Source organism: Amphiprion ocellaris, chromosome 19 (genome assembly GCF_022539595.1).
Source record: "Amphiprion ocellaris isolate individual 3 ecotype Okinawa chromosome 19, ASM2253959v1, whole genome shotgun sequence".
NCBI lineage: Eukaryota > Metazoa > Chordata > Actinopteri > Pomacentridae > Amphiprion > Amphiprion ocellaris.
The window spans coordinates 10879831-10904907 of record NC_072784.1 but is presented as its reverse complement, the minus strand read 5'-3'; the positions used below and the strand labels follow the sequence as shown (position 1 = coordinate 10904907).

The 25077-nt window shown below is 38.2% G+C and overlaps 1 protein-coding gene across 2 annotated transcripts; it reads right to left on the bottom strand.

Annotated features, from left to right (window-relative positions):
• Positions 1-5651: 5651 nt before the first annotated feature.
• atxn2l (ataxin 2-like) lies at positions 5652-24468 on the bottom strand. 2 transcript variants are annotated; one of them, XM_023274351.3, is made up of 23 exons: positions 24271-24468; positions 23865-23922; positions 22532-22588; positions 22365-22436; positions 21317-21500; positions 21055-21173; positions 20090-20181; positions 19652-19858; positions 17576-17880; positions 16280-16363; positions 16005-16151; positions 15168-15245; positions 14991-15052; positions 14353-14663; positions 13630-13699; positions 13353-13514; positions 13210-13273; positions 12698-12864; positions 10788-10917; positions 9966-10081; positions 8608-8787; positions 6515-6680; positions 5652-5856 (listed from the first exon to the last, which is right to left on the bottom strand). In XM_023274351.3, exons 1-23 carry the CDS (start codon positions 24285-24287, stop codon positions 5798-5800), a joined length of 2907 nt encoding a protein of 968 aa, XP_023130119.1. In that variant the 5' UTR covers positions 24288-24468; the 3' UTR covers positions 5652-5797. The 2 variants fall into 2 exon arrangements, with proteins under 2 accessions (XP_023130119.1, XP_054861267.1); XM_055005292.1 differs by lacking the exon at positions 16005-16151 and having other exon boundaries at positions 24271-24418.
• Between the last annotated feature and the right edge of the window lie 609 nt (positions 24469-25077).

Below are 25077 nucleotides of genomic sequence, written 5' to 3'. Positions count from 1 at the left end.
AGCAGGTCTTTAACCACCATCCATAAAATCCATGGAGTCGGCTCCAGAGAAATGAAGGGAGGTCAACTTTTATCAACCTCCATCCACATGTTCAACTTGATATCTTTACTTGGAGATTTTTAGCACCACACTTTTTTATCATTTATTAGGATTTTAATGGAATCCACCAGCAGATTTTGTTCTTGTTGACAAACTTTATTCTTGTCGTCGTGGGACTGCAGTATTTAAAACTGTTCCTTCTATTTGACCTCATGTTTATTAGTTTTAGTGGAGAAAGCTTTGTCAATTAGTCTCTTAAAAACTAAATAATAAATTGGATTAGTCGAGAGGTTTAAATTTCTTACTTTGTCATATTTTAAATATGACAAAAAAAATATTAAAAAAAAGCATCTTGAGACCATTTGACCTGTAATTGGCGTTATATAAATAAAATTGAATTAATATTGTATGTATCTTGTAATGTTGGCGTAATTCAGCCATATATGTTGGAAAACACATTTTCTTTGTCCATTAATCTGTTGTTTTTTCCAGTAATTCATTTCTTGCTTTGGTTTATAAAATGTCAAGCCCAAATATATTCAGTTTACTGTCATAAAAACCAAAAAGATTTACATTCATGATGCAGGAATCAGACAGTTTTTCACTTTTTATCTTAGTTTAGTCAGAAACATAGTTGATAATGTGTGAATTGTTGCCGCTTGTGAGCCGTAGAAGGTTTTAATCTTTGGGGCCGAGTGTCAAAAAACATTTAGAAACCAACATCCACAAAACACTCAACAAAGATTTGAACATCATTAAAGGGAAATCCAACTTTTGCATGACAATGTCTAATTAAAGGACATTTATTTCCAACGTAAATGTGTGATATTCATCCTCTGGAGCTTTCTCTTCACATCGTCTTCCACCTGGACTGGTTTGGTCGGGAGCATGTGCAACAAACATTTGAAAAACTGCACTTTAACATCAATGAATGACACTGAAGTTTAATCTCTACATAAATGAGACTGAGTCTGGATGTGCTGCTCTGTCATTAACTCCTAAGTTTAGGGAAAGTTCAAACAAAAGAGGACAGTTCAGATAAGACTTGAGAATGAGCTTATTTTGAACAAACATCTCAGACTTTCTGAGCTTCAGCACCTCGAGCAAGATATTTTAACAACAAGTAACTCAAGAGATGCAGAAGTTGGAGAGCGTTAGCTTTAGCTGAGCCAAAGAACATGTGGGACGCTAACCTAGCAAACATTTCAGACTTTTCTCTGTGAATTCTGAGAAATAATTTACTATTTAATGACAGAGCTACACATCTTAACTCAGTCTCATTAAAACAGACTCTAATTCAGTGTCATCCATCCATATTAAAGTGCAGTTACCCAAAATGTTTGTTGCATGAGCTCCAACAAAACCTGTCCAGGTAGAAGGCCACTTTGACAAACAGGAAGTGGAAGATTCCAAGCAGATTTATAGAAGGGGGAACCGGACTTTACTAAGTGTGGTCGAGTACAGAGGGGTGTTTTGTGGGTTTTTAAGGCTGATAATGATTATTATTGAGACATTTGGAGTAGATATTCATTTGCAGTAAATGAAAGTATTTAAAATCTTGGAGTTAAACTTAGAAGAACACAAACTAACAGAAAACTTTGTTGATACGTTTTTGTTTTGTTTACAGATGTTAAGTTAAAGGAGTTTTATTCGTGATGTATAACCAATCAAATCACTCCAGAAGACAGAGCGACCACAGGTAGATAAAGGTTCAGAGCCAAAGTAGCACCATTTTTAAATGTATTTATTACCATAAATCAGTAAAAAATAAAATACTGATAATCAGTAAATCAGTCAGCCCACAATTACTACAATTCTACAGTTGATGTCTCTTTCCTTTGACTTGTTATTTGTACAATATTCAATGTATATTATGGCGTTTTTTTCATCCCAAAGGCTATACTATGATGTTTTCTAAGAGACATACCATGCTACTCTGTTTGTTCTGGCCCTGCACTCCTCCTCTGTTGTTTTCTGGATTGTACTCAGCTGCATGCCTTCGCCCATCCGGCCTCCGTTGACTTGTCCCGCCTGTCGTCTCTGGAGCTGAAGCTGGATTGAAACAGACCAAAGTACAGTCCAATCAATCATGATTGGACTGTACTTTGGTCTGCCTCTCAAAAGGCTCCTTCATCTGGTGGAACTTCTTCTGAGGGGAAGCTGAGCTGGCCCGGCAGAACTTTGGAGATGTGTTCCAGTGGTTGGTGGATGTGTGGGGAGATAGAGAGGGACCTTTGAATTGTTCAGAAAGGAAAACAGGGAACCCATTGGTAGTTTTAGTTTAGGGTGCTACTGCAGTGTGTTTTTGGGCTTGAAGAGGTGAAGAGGAAGAGTTTTTTTTGTATTGATTATCTTTTACTTTGTTCCTGGTTGGAATGCCCATCAATGTCAACGTGAAGTTCACTTTTATTTCTGTTTATTTATTTTTATTTTACTAACACCCATTTGTTTTTAACCCCCTCACATGTTGTGTTGTTGTAAACTTCCTCTTTCAAATAAATTCTCGTCTAACCCTCTGGAAACCAGCATTTGGACTGTTTTTGTGTTGCTCCTCACCTACTGACAGCTGTGGACTAAAGGCTATACTCTGACGTTTTTAGAGCAACATGCTATACTATGATGTTTGTTGGGCGACATGCTATACTATAGGCTTTTTTAATTGACATATTACTGTGACTTTTTTTGTTTTAGTTTTTTTGTTATTTTTTAGCAACATATTATAAGAATTTGAACAGTTTTAAAACTTACTATACTTTTACTTGTGCAATGAAATATTATTCTATGGCATTTTTTAGATGACATAGTATACTCTGATGTTTTCTTGAATAACATACTATTTTGACAATATATTGCACTATGACATTTTTTGAACCACATATCATACATGACAATCTATGGGGTTTTTTTGCAGACATGCTATACTATGAACTACAGGCCATACTATGTTATTCTTGAGTAAAGTATACTATACTTTGACATTTTCTGAACTACATCCTATACTATGGCGTTATACGCAGAGTGCTTTGGTTACATGTTGATTTATAATCTAGATTTTTTTCTGTTTTGCTTTTTGACGGAATAACAACAGACCTGACTGTGAACACTGTTGACACCCACCTGAGGGAGACGCTGTCTAAGATCTCAAGGCTGCTTGGTCGTGGTCTTTCTGGCACGTACTCTTCCAAGATGAGCCGGGAAGTTAAACACTGATGGAATGACACCAGGTCTAAGCTGACAAACTTCCGCTTCCTCCTCAACCCATAGTCTCTGGGAAACCTACATGGAGTAAGAAAAGTAGACAGAAGTAATTAAGTCTGTACACAACATATTAAAAAAGAAATCATGCTAATAAATTAAGTAAAAATAACCAAATTCTCCAATATACTGGAGACTAGAGCTATTTAATTTGATAAGTATAACCTTGTTTAGTAACATTTCAATTATTTGAGAGCAGTCCTAAAGAATTGCCTGTAATCCCAATCATAAAATGGGTTTGGAGGAAGAACATAGATGGTAATCTGGATATATATGAGTGAGGCTTTATAACTACTATTGGTAGTATTGGTGGTAGTAATAGCAATGTGACTACTACTAGTAGTAGTCGTGGTTTACAAACTACTGCTGCTGATACTGGCACTGCTACTATAAATTGTAATATTATTACAAATGCTGATACTACTTCTATGACTCTAACAGCTATTTTATACTACTACTGCTTGTACTTTTAGTATTACTACTACTGCTTGTACAACTATACTACAGCTACTATTAATCGTCTGGTATTTGCTTGTCAAGCTGCTAGCTCGCCTTAGTGTTTTGCTAGTGGCTAACTAGTTAGCTCTCATAGACTGGAAGCTCTCAACAAGATTTCATAATGAAAAAAGAGCCAAAAACTATTCTTACCTATGAAAAGTCATTCCAAGTTTCCTTGTCTCAATTGTACGACGTAGTATGTAATTGTATGCAGCACAGTGAGCCGGCATACTTGCTGTTTCCGTTTTCACGCCGTCTACATCAAGGGAATGCACTGAAACTTTTCCCCCACTAGCTTAGCCTCGCAGTAGTACGCAGCTTAAAGGGGCGTGTCCTATCTACTCATTCATATCTATGACAACAACGATGGCTGCACATCAGGACGCCTGTCAATGACGTTGTTAGCTGCGTAAATACCATTATATACAGTCTATGGTAAATACGTATGTGAATCGCATCATTGGCTGCAGCAGCCAGTCACCGGTCACTCACTGACTCACACTGAAAAATAGCACAGAATGAATTGTTACGTGTTTATTTTATTTACAATTTAGGTTGGATTTTTTTTTTGTGTGTGCAGCGCAGATTTTCTGTGCACGGAGACCGTGTCAGCAGCACGCGCGCAGTTTAGAGGAAACAGCGGTCATAGTTAGTATGTCGTCCAAAATTTGACAAAAACGTCATAGTTTAGTATGTCGTCCAAAATGTCACAAAAACGTCATAGTTTAGTATGTCGTCCAAAATGTCACAAAAACGTCATAGTTTACTATGTCGTCCAAAATGTGACATAAACGTTATAGTTTAGTATGTCGTCCAAAATGTGACAAAAACGTCAGTTTAGTGAGTCTGTTGTCAAAAAACTCTCAAAAACATCATAGTTTAAGATGTCGTCAAAAATGTCACCACGATGTCATAGTTCATAGTATGTGGCCAAGAATGGCGAAAAACATCGTTAGTATTTTGTCCAAAATGTCACAAAAACATCATGGTTTAGTGTGTGGTCAAAAATGGCAAAAAAAACATCCAAAACGTCCTAAAAAGTTATAGTTAAGTATTTTGCCTAAAACGTCCAATAAAAAGTCAGTTTAGTATGTCGTTCCAAATGCCAACAAAACGTCAGTTTCATATTTCGTCCAAAATTTGACATAAACTTGTCATCCTAAATATCATAAACGCCATAAATCAGAATGTTGTCCTAAATTTCACAAAAATGTCAGTTTAGTATTGCGTTCAAAACATTCTGAAGTCTTTTTTTTTGTACACGTAATACTTTTTACTATACTAAATGTCATATTTACTCCACCAAGGAACACAGTGGTGTTATGTGATGTTTGGCATACGTTTGTCTGTTTGCAACATTACTCAAAAACGGATTTCAATTAAATTTTCAGGGAAGGTTAGAAAGGACACAAGGACCACCTGATTAGATTTTGGCAGTGACGCAGCTTATGGTCTAGATCCATGGACCTGTTAAAGATTTCTGCATCATTGTCAGATAGCCGCACGGCGTCACTGTAACTATGACAACAAGTGAACGCTACATCAGCTGCCTGCTGCCGACCACATGATTGTGATCCTACTACAAATCCACCGCTGTGGACTTATTGGGACTTATCCGTCAGAAATCATACGATTGACACATCTCAGCATGTCTCGGCATGTTTTGGTCATATATCCTGTTTAGGGGTAAAAACATTATTTGACACAGAATTCAAGCGTTTTTTATTTGTTTTTGTACTTTTTATTAATGAACTGGTTTCGGACAAAGGAGGGACGGGGGAAAAAACAACATTTTCAGTCCAAAAGTTTCCACCAGTTTTAACGTCTTCAGTCCACGTTTTAAAACAGTCTGTATGCAAATCTCAAAATCCAAAAACTTCGCTCCAGAAAGGGATCAGACTTTCTGTCCTCCGTCTGCTTTTCTAAAAGATCTGTGTAAAAATCAGGGCCAGTTAGTTTGACGTCAGGAGGTGGGAATGTTAGGGTGACGCTGTCCAGGTGCATCTCAGTTGGCCGAGGGGTGGAAGGACAGCTGCTGGGTGGGGTGAGCCTGAACCTGCACAGCTGCAACACACAAAGACTCAATATTAAAACCAGTTCTTCACAAATTCATACAAAAACGAGAAAAAGATTCAGCTTTAGATGAGACAGGAAGTAGGTACAGCCACACACCCAACAACACCCATTGAATGGTTTCTTTTATGTATGTTTGCCTTTACCCTCCAACACTACATCTACCCTCCGACAATACATCTAGCCTCCGACACTACATTTAGCCTCCACTACTACATTTACCCTCGACTACTACATTTACCCTCCAACACTACATTTATCCTCTAACACTACATTTACTCTCCAATACTACATTAGACAGTGTCCTACTGGAGATTTACAACAAAGTTCCACCTGCAGAGCATCAAGGACCGGTTTAGACGAAGAAGGTATATTATTTAGGGAAATTTTACCAGATATTGATAACTCTGAGCAGATCGGGGGCAAAAAACATTCTTGCTTCTAACACCTTTGGAATATTTCAAGAACTAGTTTAAAATTTAAGAATTTTAATGATGCTTCTGATAAACATTTAACACTCAGTCACTGGTTGTAAAAGACCCAAACTTAAAGATATGTATCTGAACCTTCCCTATGGTGTTTAACCTCAGTAATATAGAGGCTGCTGTGGCTCTAAAGGATCACTTTCAGTCCGTCTCCGGTGTTTTACCTTGTGGGTGTCCGATGTAGAAGTGTTGTGGCGCCCCCTGTTGGGGCGGTGGGCCATGTTGGGGGTTGGAGCCGCCCTGTTGAGGCGGGGCATAGTGCAGCATGACGGGGGGCGGGCCGTGGCCGGCGGAGTGGTGAGGTCCGGACATACCTCCTGGTACATGAGCCTGCAGAGGATAAAGCATACATTCAGATCTTAACGTACTTCAGATCATGGAGATAACAGGCTGATTCTGCACGTTTCCAATAAACCGCTGGATGTCAACAAAGAAACTCCAGTTGAAGTTCAAATGCAGGAAAACATGATGGGAATTATTCCATGACGACATTATTTTTTTCTTTTCTGCATTAATGAAAGAAAAAGACTCCAGAGCCAAACATGCAAAACTTGAACTAGAATGAAATTCACACAGGGGGTCCTCGACTTACGTCAGAGCTCTGAGTAAGTCTGGCAAAAATGTAAACAAAGCCCTTAAGTGCATCACAATATCGATCAATTCTTCATAAAAGTCATGAATGCCAGTGACTTTCATGCATATTTGAGTCATTTTACAAGAAGATAACAGAATATGTTGCACTGTTTTTACAACTTGATCTAATAATGCCGATGTTCGTCGGTGTTTCGAACTTTTCCGAGTGTTTTATTAAATCTAATTTCATTTCCACAGTGTGTTGCTCTCAAGGCAGAATTATTGATGTACTTTAGCTTTGAAAAAGTCTTTATTTTGAAGTTGTCTGTTGACAGTTGTCACTTCCTGTCCGTTAATATGATGTTTAACTTTACACACATAAAGCTAAAGGCCACAGAGGCAGTCGTAGGTAATTAACTTACTGGTGCAGTTAAAAGGATTTATTTACATGTATTTATGTTGTTTTAATCTGTTTTTGTTGCAGTTTTCACTCTGCTTGTAATTTGTATCAAGAGCCACAGTACAGAAGTCAAGTTTGCTACGACTCACGATTCATTTTCCAAGCACGAGTTTAACTAGTTGGACAGCTGCAGCTTTAACCATGACCATTTTCTTTGCCATCACAAAAGTCTGACTTATGCTTGGGAGCCATAATGAAGGGCAAAAAGTTAGCGGATGTAGCACAATCCAAGGTGGCGTACAACCAACGAATGTAAACAAAGTCGTCTTACAGCACCACATGATGACGTATTTGTCCACTCCACTTGCCAACCAGTTTCACATAACCAGCTCCAGCGTAACGACGAAACGTTGTAGGTCGAGGAGGTCGTAACCTGAGCACCCCTGTATTCTGTTTTTATGTGTTTTATAATATTAATAAATATATAGTGTGTCAATTAGAAAACACTGATCATAATCTGATTAAATGTCTTATTTAGTGTCGGAGCACATTTAAAGTCATCAGCACAAAAAACCTACAGTGTAAGTAATTTACTGCAAAAGAATAAAAAACTCAAATATTATTTGGAATTTAAAAGTAAGAAATTTGTGAGAAAGAAAAGATTAGAATTTACAAACAAAAACTCAAATATTCCTTGAGGTTAGTCAATCACAAATTTGCAAGAAAATCTTAACATTTAGTGAGATTATTAATCTACAAATGTGATCATATATTTGAGCAATTTTTAAAATAAATGATAAATATAAAACTGTAATTTAAAAGACACAAACAATCATTTTGTTTGGATTAAAAAGTGAAAAGAAAATCTAATTTACAAGTTTTTAAAAAAGGAATATTTTCTGACATAATTCCTTTACAAATGTGGAAGGAAAAAAACTCATGGGGAATTTTTCTTGATATAATTATATAAATAATTTTAAAAACTGGGAAGCTGATGCAACCTTGCAATGCGGCTCCTTGACTAAAATTAAGAGAGAAAAGAGAAAAAATAACAACAAAAAAAAAGATTCTCTTAAATTTGCCACTTTAAACTCAGAAACATTGTGGCTAATTTCAGACTTTACTCGTCTGATCCAGTGATCATGTGACTGTGTCAGCCAATCACCTGTTAGCTCCTTCACAAACGACTTCTAATTTCCTGAGTTTGGTTTGGCGCTACAGACAGAAGAAGAACTCCTCACCTGTATGTTGTTTGAATGAGTAATAAAGGTTTTACGTTCCCACCTGTGTGAGCTGGCTGATGGAGGCGAAGCCGTGGGGCAGCTGGTGGGTCTGGAGGCTGTAGCCCTGCATGGTGAAGGAGGCCTGGGGAGAGCTGTGGCCCGGTGGCAGGTTAGGAGGTGTCGGAGCCGAAAGACCTCCAGAGTGGAACAAAGACTGAGGCTGAGGGCCTCCCTGAGACGCCTGGAACACAAACAGCAAACTGAGTCATAAATAAAGTCAGGGGAGACGCCAAAAATGACACGATGAACTGTAAAGACTTGTTGGATTTTCTCATTTCCAACAGTCCTACTGGTGTGTAACTTTTAGGTAAGCCCAAGCTTAAAACTGTCAAATTAATGCATATCAACTTTTAAAATGAACCCTAAAATGACACCATTTATCAGCAAGAAACTTTAAAAAAAAAAAAAATAATAATATTAGCACATTTTCAACTTTTCAATTGTCCTTAAACACATCTCATTTCAAAATTTGTAAAAAATAAAGAAGACTCTTAAAAAAAACAAAATAATCTGCAGAACTTGATGCGACCAGCTTTAAATCATGATGTCTTATCAAAATCTCTTTATTTTCCATGAAAATCTCCTGTGATTTTAGACAAAAGAACTCTCCACGACGATCATATCCAAAAGTTAAAAAGAAAATGTTCTGCACACACTTGCAAAAAATAAATTTTTTAAAAAAGTGCCTGAAATAAACAGCAAAAATTTCGGCACTCCTCCATGTATTACCCATAAACTATAAAAACTGGAGGAATTGTTGGATTTTCTAATTTGTGACAGTCCTACTGTTGTGGAATTTTTAGCTTCATCTGAAAAAAACATCCAAATCCAAGCCTAAAATTGTCATATTAATGCATATTAAAATAATTTCCAAATTGGCACTATTTGTTAGCCAGAAACTGGAAACACACAGCTATTGTTTTGCTCTTTTTCTCAGATTTCTGAGTTTTCTCTCCTTCATCTTGATCTATTTCAATAGAGCTGCAGGACTTGATTGAAAAATGAACCACGGTGAGGGAAAACGTAACAGGAGCAAAAAACACTTTGAAACTGTCTGGAATTCAGAAGGCTAAATGTTTTCTAACAATAAATCGAAATGCATTTGCATCTTTTGTAGTTCAGATGTCATAATAGAGCTCTAACAATAAACCACTTGAAGTTTTGACTTAATTTTAAAGTGTGCAGCGCCCCCTGGTGGACAGTTTGTTGTCAGCATCTTATGAGCTACAAATATGTGAAATCAGATGTTCAGGAGCTGCTGTCTTCAATCTGGATTATTACAATCCAGTGAGGATATTAAGGGACTTTTTCAGCACATTTTCTCACGATTTAGTTGAGAAAATTAGTTTTTGCGCCCACCTGAGCGTGTCCAGGGCTGGGCGCCGTGTGCTGGGGGGGCGGCTGGTTCCCAGTGGGGGTGCTGGAGGGCTGGGGATGATGGATGGAGCCCTGGTGGTGGGAGAAGGACTGAGGAGCTGGAAGAGACGAAGGCATCAAATGGATAAAATACCTCCAGAATCAACATCTTAGTTACAGATTACTGAAGAAAACACTACTGAAAATTTACACACAACGCCTGACTCATGAAACGTTAGAGAACTTCAAAACTGAGGAGAATGTGTAATCAATCATGTTCATGTACAATATTGTCAATGTAACGTGTAATTTAACTTTCCAGCATTACTTTTTACTTTATTCTCGTTGACTCATATTTCAGGATTGTTTTTTACTTCCATCTTATTGCTTTTCTACTGTTTAGTCACTGCATTTACAACATTTAGCTTTTTCTAAGCAACATCTGCCACAAGAGTTAAAGTTTACTCTTGCCTTTTCTTTCATTTTTTTCTACACTGTAACAAAAAAAAACATGATTTGAACAACAAGATCTTATCCAATTGAGTTTCATATAACTTATTTCTCAGTTTAGGGAGCCTTTCTGCTCTTCCTGCTTTCTTTATCGGTATGTTTTCCACCTAAAGTCAAAATGAAAAAGGAAACTGATTCATTTTTCTGTCAAAACTTCATTAAATTTGAGGCTCACAGACGTTTGGCTGCTACAAACGTGGGTTAACAAAACAACAGGAAGCCAGAATTTGTTTTGATATCTTTTGCGGTTTTACATCTAATCCCTTGTTATGAAACTGTGTTTCTAAAGAGGATGAGACGTGATCTTCTACTCACCGTACATGGCCTGCTGCCCCGGTGGACCCTCAGCCTGACCCGGGTACTGAGGTCCAGGAGGACCCATCGGCTGAGGAGGAGCTCCAGACGTCAGCATCCTCGCTCCGCCCTGCAGCATCGAGTAAACCGTCTGCAAAACGCAAGACAGACCAAGAAAGACAAATAATCAGCACATTTTTACTCACAGAACCAAAAAAAACCAAGTCATTTAGTCAAACATTTATACTCTGATGTGCATAATTATTGGCATTTGCAGGTCTGATCACTGATACCAGCTTTTTTTTTTTTTTTTAGATGATTTTAAACCTTACAGTCCACCTGACGAATGTAAAAGCAGCTCAAAACAACAACAAAGAAACTAAACAGAAAAGTCAAAATAACGAAGTAATACAAATACCATGTAAAGTGATGCAAAACGACCACAAGGAGGAATTTAACAACCGCAAAATATGAAGAGAACTCAAAAGAGAATAAATAAGACTTTGAATAGACACAAAACAACCAAAAAGACACAAAAACAGACACAAATCATTTCAAAAAGCACAAAATGAAAACAAGATGTGCTTATTTTGCTGTACTACTCATCCATATTTGCAACAATTACAATCTTGCACTGCTTTTACATCTGTGAGTATCTACTTTCACACCAGCCTGGTGGTGTTTATTGCACTGCTTTGCTTGTTTCTTAATGTTTTTGTCTTTTTCATTTTTTCCCCAACTGTGCCTTGCATTTTTGCAGCAGGGTCTGAGAGAAACGTCAATTCACTCCTGTCTACGTCCTGTACATGTGGCAGAAATGACAATAAAGTTGACTTTGAAAACAACCACAAAACTGGAAAAGAGACGTGAAATGAGAGAGTCAATAAAACTTTAAACTAGGTTTAATTTGTATATATTTCTATTGTATATATTTTTAATCTGTGTTTAAGATTGCTATATATAATTTATCTTTTATTGCTGCTAATACAGAGAGGACCAAACTGATTTTCATTGTTTGTTTTTGCAACAGTGACAATAAAAACCTATTCTACTAGATTCTAAATATGATACAAATGGCAATATAGGGTTAAAGTTCACGTACATGTATATTCATTTACTCCATCGTCAACCAAAATTTATTGAACTAAATATTTTTGCTTATTGTGTCAAATATTGCTCTTTGACAAAAATGCAATTAATTGCGATTAATTAAATATGCCTGTAATTAATTTGATTATTTTTTAAAATTGCGTCCCACCACTACTTTAAACAGTTTGAAAACAACCACAAAAGTAGCAAGATGATTAAAAAGTGATCCAAAATTACCATTAGATTTAAGCAAATCCATTTGAAAAAGCCATCAGCATAACATTAAAAAATAATAATAATAATTACAAATAATATTAATAATAATAATAATAATAATAATAATAATAATAATAATAATAAAATAGATGATAACACTACTACTACTGATGATAATAATAATAATAATAATAATAATAATAATAATAATAATAATAATAATAATAATAAAATAGATGATAACACTACTACTACTGATGATAATAATAATAATAATAATAATAATAATAATAATAATAATAATAATAATAATAATAATAATAATAATAATAATAATAATAATAATAATAATAATAATGACCTGGCTTCATTGCTAAATTGTTTTCTGATTACTAAGTCACAGATGAAGCCAATAAAACTAAAACATGTCAAGCTGCAATTTTAACGAGCTTTCAGAACCTAAATCTGGGATGCAAACGAGCCAAAAGTCTCTGGATTTGGATGTTAAGTTGAAATTGATTTCTTCTAGCACCAAGAGAGCAACAACAACCACTTCACTGACGCTACAACACGTCGTTTCTGCATGAAAAGCAAAACATCCAGCAGGTTTTACTGTGAACGTGTACCTGTCCGTGGTAGTGCGGCGGCATGGCCTGGATCACCTGACCGTACTGCAGGTAGGACTGGGGGTACGGAGACGCCACCAGCGGCGGTCCTGCTGCCGAGGCTGCAGCTGAGATCATGGGGGAGGCTGGGGAGGCGTGGTGGTCCGAACGAGGACCCACGACTGGACCTGAACCAGAACGACAGACAGTTAGAAGAATAAAAGAACCAGAGCGGAGCAGTGATGGATTTTATTTTTCCTTTTATTTACTGTTTTAATTAGTTCTTATCTTGCATATTTACCATTTAAATCTTAGAGCTTTTCAGAAATTATATGAATGTGGGCAGTCTGTTTGCGATTTCAGTAAAAAACAACTAGGTTCAAATGACTTCATGAGCAAATATGAAATCTTTATATTAACTCAGTAATAATTTGGGCTGACGGTGTACTGTGAAACATTTAGATCATCTACAGAGTCCTGCACATTAAAATAATATAAATGATAATAATATGATAATAAAAATCTGTGCGTACCTTTGGGTCGGGGGTATTTGCCCTGATTGACGGTGGACATGGTATACTGATACATCTGAGGAGCCTGAAGAAACAAACAAGATCACATTAAAAAACGTAATTTTCTGGGACTGAAGAGACGAACAGCATCCGATAACACCGACCTGGATGGAGTGTCCCTGCAGGGGGATGGGGGAGACGTAGGACAGGTAGTGTCCAGGTGGGCTGCTGTAGATGGCTCCTCCTCCTGGCTGTCCTGGAGGGGGGAGGACCACCGAGGGGCTAGGCGGTGCCGGCCGAGGCGGGGTCGGGGTCGATGCCGGCTTCTTTATGAACAGAAACAAACAAATAACTTCAGTGAGGAGGATCTGAATCAGCACTTCCTGTTTGGTTTATTTCAATGACTGTAAACATACAGGAAGAACAAAACACAACACTAACCATCGCTGTGGTTCCTTTAATGGGAAGAAATTCTTTTGCGTTCGGATTCAGCGTCGAGTTTTTCACTTGCCTGAAAAGAAAAAGCAGAAATTATGATTTAGACTGACGAAAAATTTCAGTGACGGAGGCCACCAAGACACCTATGACTCCTCTGAAGGAGTTCTAAGCTTCAGCAGCTGAGATGGGAGAGACTGTTCATACAACAACTGTTGTCTGTTCTTTACCAGTCGAAGCGAAAGACACTGTTTGAAAAAGCTCAAATTAAATCTGGACTAGAGTTCACCAGAAGACGTGGAGACTCGGAAGTCAACTAGAATAAGGTTCTTTGGTCTGAGGAGCTTTTTGGCCATCAGACTAGATGCTATGTTTGGAGGACACCAAACACTGAATATCATCACAAACATATCATCCCCACTGTGAAGCATGGAGGTGGCGGCAGCATCATGATGTGAAGCATGGAGGTGGCGGCAGCATCATGATGTGCGGATGCTTCCTTTTTAGCGTCAAAAGCTAAAGGCTGCTGTTAAAACAGTCACTATGTTAACTGTAGTCTCGTTTTTCACTTAATTTTTGAATAAGAACTTCATTGAGACAACAGTAAAGAGATGTTTTTGTCATGGTGCCTTCAAGCATCGTTCAGAACAGTTGTAAACAGTTCTGTCTGAGGATAACACACTGTTGATATGGGATGTGAGTGGATGTTTGGTAGTACTGGGTACTCACACTGCAGCGACAGTCGCAGCCTCAACTCGGTCACTGCCGTCCAGAGTGGCCTCCTCCCCGCTGCCTGGTGGGGTCGGCTGGGTGGAACCGGGCTGTGGACCCTCTGGTCCGGATGACTGGGGCCCAGGAGTCACTGCAGGAGGAGGGGCAGCAGGCGTGGAGGTGGTGGGAGCTGTGGTTTCTGTAGTCGGCTGCAGATCTTGTGCAGGTTTGGGTGATGAGGAGGATGAAGACTCCACCAGAGGAGCAGCGTGGTCTGGAGGAAGGTCTGCAGAGGCCGGGCTGGATGAAGGAGACGAGCTGGACTGCAGCTGATGGATGGAGAGGACAAACCGTGAACTACTAGTCTAGGAAACTGAACTCTGACTGAACCCTTGCAATAAATGGAGCTCCAGAATTATTGATTTATGATTGGATCACAAAATCAATCAACTTCAGGGTTTCTGCAGGTTCATTTACTATTGGGTCAACTCGTGTCATTTCAAACAGATCTCAAAACTAAGTTCTGTAAAATATTTGGGCAAAATTTTGACAATTTCATGTTTCTAGACCTGGGAATTTTTTGTTTTCAAAGTGTTCAGTATCTCCAAAAATAAAACTCTTACAGCCATAAGGGTTAAAAAAGGGAAGATTTTTACCCTGAACTCTTTGCCAAACTTGCGGAGCTCCTCTAGCTGGGATCTCTGCTGAACCGAGGAAGCTGGAAAAGAGAAGGTTTGGAGAGCTTTTAACAGAATTCTTAAATGTATTATAGATACATAAATCCTGTATATTTTAATAGAAAGTACAAACAACAGGCAGCTGTGAGTCTTTACCTTTGCTGCTTTTGCCTTCTTGTGGACTGGACAGACTTTCAGTTCGGTCTTTAGCTGCTGTGCTGAGGATTTCATTCACTGTAGAAACCAGACAGAATAAGAAAAATACACATTAACACCCAGGCTGAGTGTAAGAAGTTTGAATCAGACAATTTAGACTTTTGTTTAAAAAAATATTCAGATCAAATAGCTGGCAAATAATCAAGTTTTTGAATCATTTTCTTGGTTCAAAATTTGACTAAAAGTCACTAATACCATAAACTTTCTCTTGAAATGTTTCTAAATCCTCAAACTCTATAATTATTTCCAGGTTTACATGAAAATATGACTTTTTATGGAATTTTTTGACGAGACAATTAATGAAACAGTCAATAAACAATTCAGAGATGAACTGGTTTTAAAAAATGTTGTATTTTTTTGTCTTAGCATTCTTTAATTATTTTCTCCACTATTTCTCTTTTTGTCAATCATGCAATTTTATTTCTTTTTTGTTTGTGTTTAATGTAATGTCAAATTATTAATTTTCTTGTTTGATTTTGCAGGTCTCTTCATGGTGACTGCTGAATTTTTAACTTCCGCAAAACAATCCAAATTGTTTAACTTGAAACAAACAAACAAAAAAAAATGCCAACTGCACAATTCAGCATGTTATTAATAAGAACATAAAACTGTCTTAAAATACAGCAGCAACTAAGTTATTTTTATGGTCAATTGGTCTGTTTATTATCTCGAATGATAAGGTAGTTGTTTGTTTTTTAAAATGACAGAAAATAGTTTAAAAAACTGACTCAAAGTGCTTAATTTAAGAGCTGTGAACTAATCATTGCAACGTCTCACCATCGATGGGGAAGAGAGGGGTGGGGCCGGAGGGTTTGGTGGTGGTGGTGGTTGCCGTAGTGACAGTGGAAGGGGAGGAGTCCAGGTAGGCGGGGCCGACCAAGGGGGGGTCCTGGGGAGGGGCGTCTGTTTTCGGAGCACGAGATACTGGAAGGGGGGGGAGGAGTCGGACGAACAGAGATGGAGGGAAGTTAAAGAGGTGAAAGAATGAGGCGAGATTCGAGGTTTAAAATCTGACTTAAATAAAGAATCTTCATCGAGGAGGATGTTCGTACCTGCAGGAGACGACTGGGAGTTCGGGGTTCTCAGGGTTCTGTTGCTCTGAAGTCTCTGGGATTTCGGGGACATTCTGGATGCAACTGAAAGAAACAAACATTAACTATTAATAGGGGATTACAGCTCATTTAGTCACACTGTTTATTTTGCCAAATCAAACTCAAGCTGCAGTCAAACCAGAATTTTCTTCCCAATCACTGTTTTGCTCCCGATCCAAGTCATTTAGGATCTACTGGTATCATTTCCATTGATAAAACTCACGTCAAACTATTGTAAATAAGCTGTAGTATCAGGTTAAATAATAAAAATACATTTACCGAGAAGACAAAAGAAGAAGGTCGTGCATGTCAGAAAATATGTTGTAGATTAGTTGTAGTACCCTTTATTTTGTGATTTACTCAATACCAAAATATCTCATTTCTAATATTTTCCTTTTAGGGATGTCATTGATTAACAGTTAATTGATAAAAAGCTGTTAACAATTTAACCAATTAACAATATATAAACCGATAAGGAAGAAGAAGAAGGTCATAGGTGTCTGAAAATTCACTGTAGATTAGCTTTACTACTTGGTTGTTGCAGACAAGCAGAAAGCACGAATTTGCCTTTTCTGATTTTACTTGATACCAGTTCAAAACTCTAAAATACCACATTTACAGTAAAGTCAGACCAAGAAAAGATGCAAAGTTTCACACTTGAGTCTTGACCCGTCAAATGTTTTCCAGTAGGGATGTCATCGATTAATGTTTAATCAATAAAACGCTATTAATAATTTAACCGATTACAAACATATCTCTAAAAAACGAAGGTCATGCATGTGAGAAAATGTACTGAAGATCAGCTCTAGTACATTTCGGTTTAATACTGTAGAGATCAGAGGAGGCGTCACTCCTGACCTCATTGGTCATGTCAGCTTACAGAGAGCATTGAGGGAGTTTAGCTAGCAACAGGCACCATGACAAAGACTTCTGTGGTGGTTAATGCCCTCCAACCAGAAACCACTAGTTTGAAACAAAGTAGGAACAACTAGGCTAGAGTTTATATATCTCAGTAAAAGCAACATTTATTTATTACTAAAACTATTCAAACCTGGAGACGATCAGATATTGACTCAGGAGTAATTCTAACTTTTTTAAGACATGGTTTCCCTACAAAACATATTTGGTAGGGTGGACTTTTTAAAATTATAAATATGTCTTGTACTTAGTCCAAACTTTTTATCAATATTAACTGTCAGGCCTTCCAGATACCGATACGACCACTAGGGGGAGCTGTTCTCCTGGTGAGTTTCATACCTCCATTGACGTTCGAACGCGTCGTGTCGGTGAGCGCCTGCGGATGCGACAGCGAGTGCGGGAGGACGTGATTGGTGCAGGGAGGGCTGCTGGCCGCCGGCGGGCTGCTCTGTGATTGGTGGGGAGAGTAGGCGGTTCTGACGGACAGCGGGCTGCTCCTATCAGAGGACGGTTTGGGGGAAGAGGAGCTGGGCGGCGGGTGTCTGGAAGAAGCCGGCGCCGTGGTCCGACCGGAGGCTCCGGTCCTGCCGGCGGTCAGGCCGATCTCTCGAGCTCTCTGGGGCAGAGGGATGTATTTACCCTCCCTGGAAAACAAGATGGTGGACAGGTGAGCAGCAGGTCGAACAGAGAGGAGTTCTGTTGCCTTCAGTAGTGAACCATAGTAGGAAACTAAATCAACTCATGAAACACACCTGGATCGAGTCACGCTAAAATCTCTGTATCATTTTAATGTAAAACTCAGTTAAAGTCAACTCTGCTCAAGTAAATTTTAAACTTATACTCTCCGAACCCAAAAAATTGACGGCGCGTTTGAAAGATATGTTCTCTTTTAATTAGGGATGTCCGATATTGGCTTTTTTGCCAATAACCAATATGCTGGTATTGTCCAACTCTCAAATTCCGATTCTGATATCAACCGATACCTGTAGGCTATTTAACGAATTTTAGGTAACATCACAGATCTCCTGTCATGGAATTAACACATCAAGCCCAATTTTATTGTGATGCCCCATTGGATGCATTCTCAAATGCAACAAGGTTTTCCGAATGTAAACATTGTCTGTGCAAAATAAGAAAACTACTTTAACTTAAGCTATGGAAAAATTGCCTTTTTTTTAATTGTCTCAAACAGCAGTTCACACTCCCCATGAGTAAACGCTGGCGAAATCCAGGCATTTTTTTATCGGTTCTCATGACAGGTAAAAAAAATCTATAACGATACTGACCGATATTACATTTTTATGCCAATATCGGGCCGATAATATCGTACATCCCTACTTTTAAAAATGCAAAATGTCACAACTGAGTGTATTTTTGCAAGTTCACAGTGTGCACAAGTCTTTTCTGAAACTTTCCTTTTGAAAGTTCAACAAAAATAAACAGTTTAGAGGGACAAATTTCTATCAAAAACCAACAACCGTGAGCTATGACTGATTCAGCTGTGACCAACAGTCAGGTGATAAAAGTTCAGAGAGTTTTCAGATGAACTGCAGGCAGTGTTTCCACAGAGCAGACAGCAGAGTAACTAGTTAAATATCTGTAGTGGGTAGAAAACATTTGTGAGTTCTCTCTCCTTCTTCATGGTTGTTCTGTTTCCATAGAGGTGCAGGACTTTATGTTGCACAGAAAAATGAGACAGAAGCAAAAGGAGCTCAGAAACTGCTGGAGTTTAGATCATTAAATAATTTTTGATCATTAACTTGAAATTATTTGTCATATCTTGTATCTTAAGGGCCAAAAATATCTTGATGTAGTTCCAACAATAACCTATTCTATGTTTTGAATCCATTTCAAAGTGTGCTGTGCCTCCTGGTGGCCTCTAAAGCCTGTTTACACGTGAAAAAGTTGCTCACAAATGCAGTCGCAAAAAATGTTTATTCTTTTATTTCTAAAAATTGCTGGAATTGGAGGTACATTTATTCTCATCTGTTAATACTCAGTTTACAAAAACTACAATGGTACTGCTCAAATATCCTCTCTAATCTCTGGTTCTTTTCTCATAACATCTGTGAACATCTACCTGAATGCACACTGCCACAATGCCACTTCTTGCTGCTTTCGTGCGATTTCATAACATATTTATCATATTCTACTGGTTCTTATTCTGTTTCATCTACCTCCCATATTGCACATATCTTGTCTCCTTTGCACATGTTGTCATTTCTAATATTGTTTTGTTATATATGTACATTTGATTCTATTATTTAATGTTGATATTTTATTTCTTATTGCTTGTTGTTGTGCACCATCCAGTGGAAGCTATTTATGCCATGTATGATGACAATAAAGCCATTCTAATTCTAATCTGTCTCCAAACCGCTGACGGACAGAAACGGGTAACTATTTGGTTCCTACCTGCTGCTGGAGGTGAATCCAGGACTCGATCTGTCCTCCCGATCTCGGACCACCGAGCTGAACTTGTCCTCCTCACTCCGGCCTTCCTCGTTCTCCAGAGAAACCCGCCGGCGGTACTGAAGGCTGCCTTCGATCTCATTGGCTAACCGAGCTGCTCGCGCCTCCCGCTGACGGTAAACCTCAGAGTTCCCCCTCTCCAAAGGCATGCTGGGAAAATACACAAAACGACAACCCTAATCAGAATTGTAAAGTTTTACCTTCATAATATAAATATTTCCAGAGCTTTAGGCCCTTGAAATACAGAGAGGTGGGTCCAGATTTATCACTTTTTCATGGACTTTTTTCGTCATTTGAGAGGCTCAGAACTTCAACATTCCAGCAGATTTTAATTGGATTTGTTAACAGTAAAACTCACAACTGATGGATCAGTTTACTCACGTGTACATGGAGAGGCTGGAGTCATAGGTCGACTTCACGCCGTACGTCTCCTCGTTGAACCTGAACATATCGTTGGCGTCCCAGCCGTTTGACTGACGGACAAAACAGATATTCAGCAGAGTTAGCAGCAGCAGAAGCTTCTTTCTTAACAGGTCAACAGGCTGAATGTACCTGACATCGCTCCAGTTTAAGCAATTGTTAATATATTAACTGATAGGGAGGAAGATGAAGGTCATTCATCCCAGCAAATATATCATAGATCAGCTGTAGTACCTGGTTGTTCCACCAGGTGGATCTGCTCACTGTTTGATATTGTAGAGACCAGAGGTGGCGTCACTCAGACTACAGTTTATGTTGTTAAGCAGAGAGCATTGTGGAGTTTAGCTTGTAAAGGGGCACCATGGCAAAGACTTGTGAGCGTTAATGACGTCTATAGTTGATTCATGATAACGAAGGACCTGTTATTTATTGATAATGGTGTGGACTATTTAAAGTAAAGGGGCACCATGACAAAGACTTCTGTGGTAGGTAATGACCTCCAGAGCTCACAAGTTTAAGACAAACTGGGATTAACTAGAACAGAATTCATGCATCTCAGTGACATGTAAAACATCGATATCAGCACAAGACAAACATCCACAGTTTTTCTTAATGTTTATTTGTTACTTGTTGGTAATGCTCCAGATTATTAAAAAATAATTTAAACTTTGCATGTCTTTGTGCCTGGAGAAGATCAGGTATAGACTCAGGGGTAAATCAAACCTTTTTCCTGTCTGGATTTTCATTTTCTAGATCAAAATGCTGACAGACTGGTGGTGATACTGAATGTTGGTAACAGTTTAGCCAAAGCGGCTAATCAGATTTCATGTTGGTGTTTGTGTTGCATATGAACATGTGCATTTGTTCGTCTGGTGGGAGGCCCTTAGAACACGTTTCCATGGTGATTTATGCGAACGTTTCCTCACCGTGTCAGCCTCCAGCTCGAAATTTTCCCCGTTTCCATCTCCGTCCCACCTCTGCAGAACCTTCTCTCGGTGCTCGCCGTTCAGTCGTGACGAGCTGATCGCCGTGTCGGTGAACGTGTCTGCATGGAAACAAAACCAGGAATCCTTCATCTGTCATTTATTATGAGGTCTGTGTTTTTACTGACCACTTAGAGATTCATATTACTGATATTCTGAGAATTCTGTATTTCCACTTCCACCTCCACCCCGCGAACCGTGTTACCTCTGACGGCGAAGTTCAGGTCGACGTCCCTGCAGGTCATAGTGACGAGGTCAGTCGGGCTGAAGATCATGGTTTCAGTTATATCCTCGATCTTTGGAGGAGGAGCCTGACCTCCTCCTTCCTCACCGCCTCCTCCTCCATCTCCATCACTGCATTTATGAACAGCATCCACAGCCAGCTCACACTGCAGGACATGAGACAAGTCACAGCCTAATTTCAGCTTACAGTTTTCCTGCAAAGAGGATTTTTTGATGCTCCCTAAAAGAAGTTTAAAGCAGCAACAATATGAAAGGAATTGAGAATTGAGTCAGTTTTGTTAACTAAGCTTTCATTTATCAAACATATTAGACGTGTTTGTTCATCAAATGATCAAAAACAAGAGGAACAAAGTCAAAAAAAACGCATCGACATTACTATACGCAGATAAATCCTGTTGATTGTCATGTGGAGCACGTAGTAAAGAAACATTTTGAGCAGGAAAAACCTGAATGTGTCAGAAAAATATTAAAATTAACATGAAGTCAAATGCTACAAAACAAGGTAATAAAAAGAGAATCATCCACTAAATTCCCTCATCATAACTTGCATAATTACGGTTCTTAAAGAAACTTAAGAAAGCTTGCATTCTTGTGATAAATCACTGATATTTTTTCAGATATTCTGCACAAACTGGTGAATAAAGCCGTCCAGAACATCATCGGTACTAATTAGGGCTGAATGATTGAGGGGAAAATATGTAATTGTGATTATTGCAAAGTTGTTTTTACAGGCCTTTTGCTAATATTGACAAATATCTGACAAATACTATGATTTAATTTGATCAAAGTCCTTCTTCAGGTCCATATTCATCGTGTAATAGATTCAATCTATAAAACCTTTGACATGACAGTTTAAACTCTGGGTCAGATGTGATTTGATTTGATTATTTATTCTTGAAATAATCTGCTATTTTATGTGGGCAGCATGACTGTCCAACATGTATGATTTAAAATATAATAATGTGCTGCATCATGATAATTAATCTGTAGTTTAAAACTGGTCTTCTCACCTGTGAGCTCAGCGTCTTGAAAATTCCTTCGTACACGGCTCCATTTTTCACTCGAACGTCGCAGGTGGAGCCCTGAAAGCAGCAGAAAGCAGTTTCAGTCGGTCTATCGGTGGTTTTACAACAAAATCAAAGTACAGCTACAGAAAGTAATAAAGAACAGCGCTCACCACGACTGCTGTGAGGAAATGAAGCATGCGGGCGTTGTTGTAGACGCCTTCAAACACCTTCAAATACAGAAAAACACAAAAAAAAACATTTTTTTAGAATACTTTGCAAACATTATACTCACAGAATTCCAATGTCTTGAACTGCCTTATAATAACATGAAAGCTTCTAATTCTAACTCTAAATGTCTGCTGCTGCAGGATTTGAACACAGCTGCTGAACTGTACATGTCTGCCTTAGAGTGAAATGCATTTTTTGTAAAGATGTCAGAAAAAATATCAAAAACAATCAAAAAAAAGAGAAGAACCCGTACAGCAAATTTTAAATAAACACAATATAGAAATATTGAATAAGACGTATTACATGTAAAAAGAAGAAGCGCCTACAAAAGTAATCGGTTTTCCCATTTTATTGTTCTAAAATATTGAATCATGGTCAATTTAATTTGACTTTTTGGACATTAAGTTTAGAAATAAAGACTTATTCGTTTTCTACAAAGAAACTTCCATTAATCAAAAATATGGAATACAAAATAAATGACTGGATATTGGACATTACACAACAATGTAAGCTTTTAATAACTGAAACTATTTGTGGAAATCTGTTCTCATTTCAATATGAAAGTGTCAAAAAAGTCAACTTGTATTAACCCTCATTAAATGTTGAAAAGTAATAAAAGGTAAAAACTAAACTGTACCAAAACAGATTAGCTCATGTGAAAGTGATAACAGAATTCTACAAAGTTCACTCAATTAATTAAAAATATATCATATAAAACAAATAATTATGCAAGAATTAGCACCTTTTAAAGGGACTCACCAAATTCAACAACATTTTAATCATTGAAATTACTTCACTTTGACATGAAACAAATCCTTTTTTAAAGTAAATTTTTGTCTAAAAAGCCAAAATTAACCAACTGTGACTCAAAGAGGAAGCATCCATGTGGGGTGACCATTTGTTAAAGACACTACATTTCGACTAATGTTTTTCTAAAATCAAATACAACTACAGAACGCACGCAAAAGCCAAATTAACACCTTAAAAAAGTTGTCAGATAAATGTAGTGGAGTAAAACGTACATGATTCCCCTCTCTAATGTAGTGGAGTGTAAGGACAAAGCAGCAGAACAAGTATAAGTACCTCCAAATTTAGACAGTACTAGAATAAAGGTGCACTTTCAGCATCCTAACACTACTGTCAGTAGTGAAAAACAGCATATTTTTTGAAAGACATGCTATTTATTTGACCACTAAAAACCTGCATTTCTGAAAAATTCATGTTAGCCTGTGAACAGGATAAATGAGCTGCTGATAACAGCGGGTCAGGACTCACCAGGCTGCTGACAGTAGAGGACTGAGTCTGATTCGGGGGCTTCATTGTGTTTCTGCTCCTGCAAAAAGGTGAAAAATAAACGTTAGCTAGCCGCTAACTGCTGCTGCACCGAGAACAATAAACAACAACAGACAGCCTCTCTAGCTAACGCGCTAACAGCTCGGACACTGACACCGACTGGTTTGGTGAGAGCTAAGCCCACTGCCGCCTTTTAACCTGCTTCTGGTGGAAATAATATGAGGAATGTTTGTGTTGTTGTTGTTGTTTAGAGGAGTAAAAAGCGGCTAGCTGAGGAGGCTAACGGTGCTAGCTTAGCGGAGACGACGGAGACGCAGACGAACCGCCAGAAAAGATGTCGGCAGCTTTAGAAAGTGACGGCGAGAGAGTCTGAGCGTGAGAGTCCTACTTTTTAGTCATGTGCATCCCGGTTATTCGGTGTCGTCGGTCCGCTGAGAAGTCACGGTTTGACAGGCCGAGCACGGTACACGGCTGGAAAACAACAACAAAACACAACACCGGGTGCGCTCGATTAACAAATAGCCGGCAACCGCTGAGCAGGTGGTACGGGTGGATTCCGCGAGCGCAGTTCTTCGAAATCTCCGAATTAAAAATAAAAAACTTTTATATGTCTGACCATGATCTTTTATTTAATCTAAATTCACAGTTTTAATCAATATAGCTAGTCAAGAGGAGTTCGTTTTATCTCTTATTAACCGCACAGGACTACACACCGGGGTCAGCCGAGAAGCTTTAACGAACGCACCAATTTTAAACCCTGCCTACTTACCTACAGTAACACTTGACTGGACAGTCGTTCCCTCAATCATTTTTGACCCTTTTGCTAATTGGTTAAGCTTAGTGTAAATCATAAACCTTCAGACATGCAGTAAAATGATGCCGCAGGGCGAAGAAACTATGATTTTAATATTAATTCAGTTTAATTCCACACACTTCTTTTGATTTTTTTTGTATAATAAGGGGCATTAAAACTACAAATTTTAGTGTTTGTGGCACCGGAAATACTTGCACTTTTACCAGGAATCTAATTATTTTGCTAGTAAAATAATTTGTTTTTAAGGATATGCTGGCACTATATCCTTTAAGAGTAGATTTTAAAATTACATCTTATTTTAAATTTTACTCTCAAAAGATAAACTGCAACCAAAAATAACTAAATTACAAATACTTGAAAAAGAAAGAAGGAAGGAAGGAG

What these genes read in the sequence shown, in the direction of transcription:
- atxn2l (XM_023274351.3), bottom strand. An exon ending in AGAAGGCAAAAGCAGCAAAG is followed by an intron (nt 15,053 to 15,167) that starts GTAAAGACTCAC and finishes TCTCTTTTCCAG; the next exon opens with CTTCCTCGGTTCAGCAGAGA. An exon ending in AGTTTGGCAAAGAGTTCAGG is followed by an intron (nt 14,664 to 14,990) that starts GTAAAAATCTTC and finishes TCCATCCATCAG; the next exon opens with CTGCAGTCCAGCTCGTCTCC.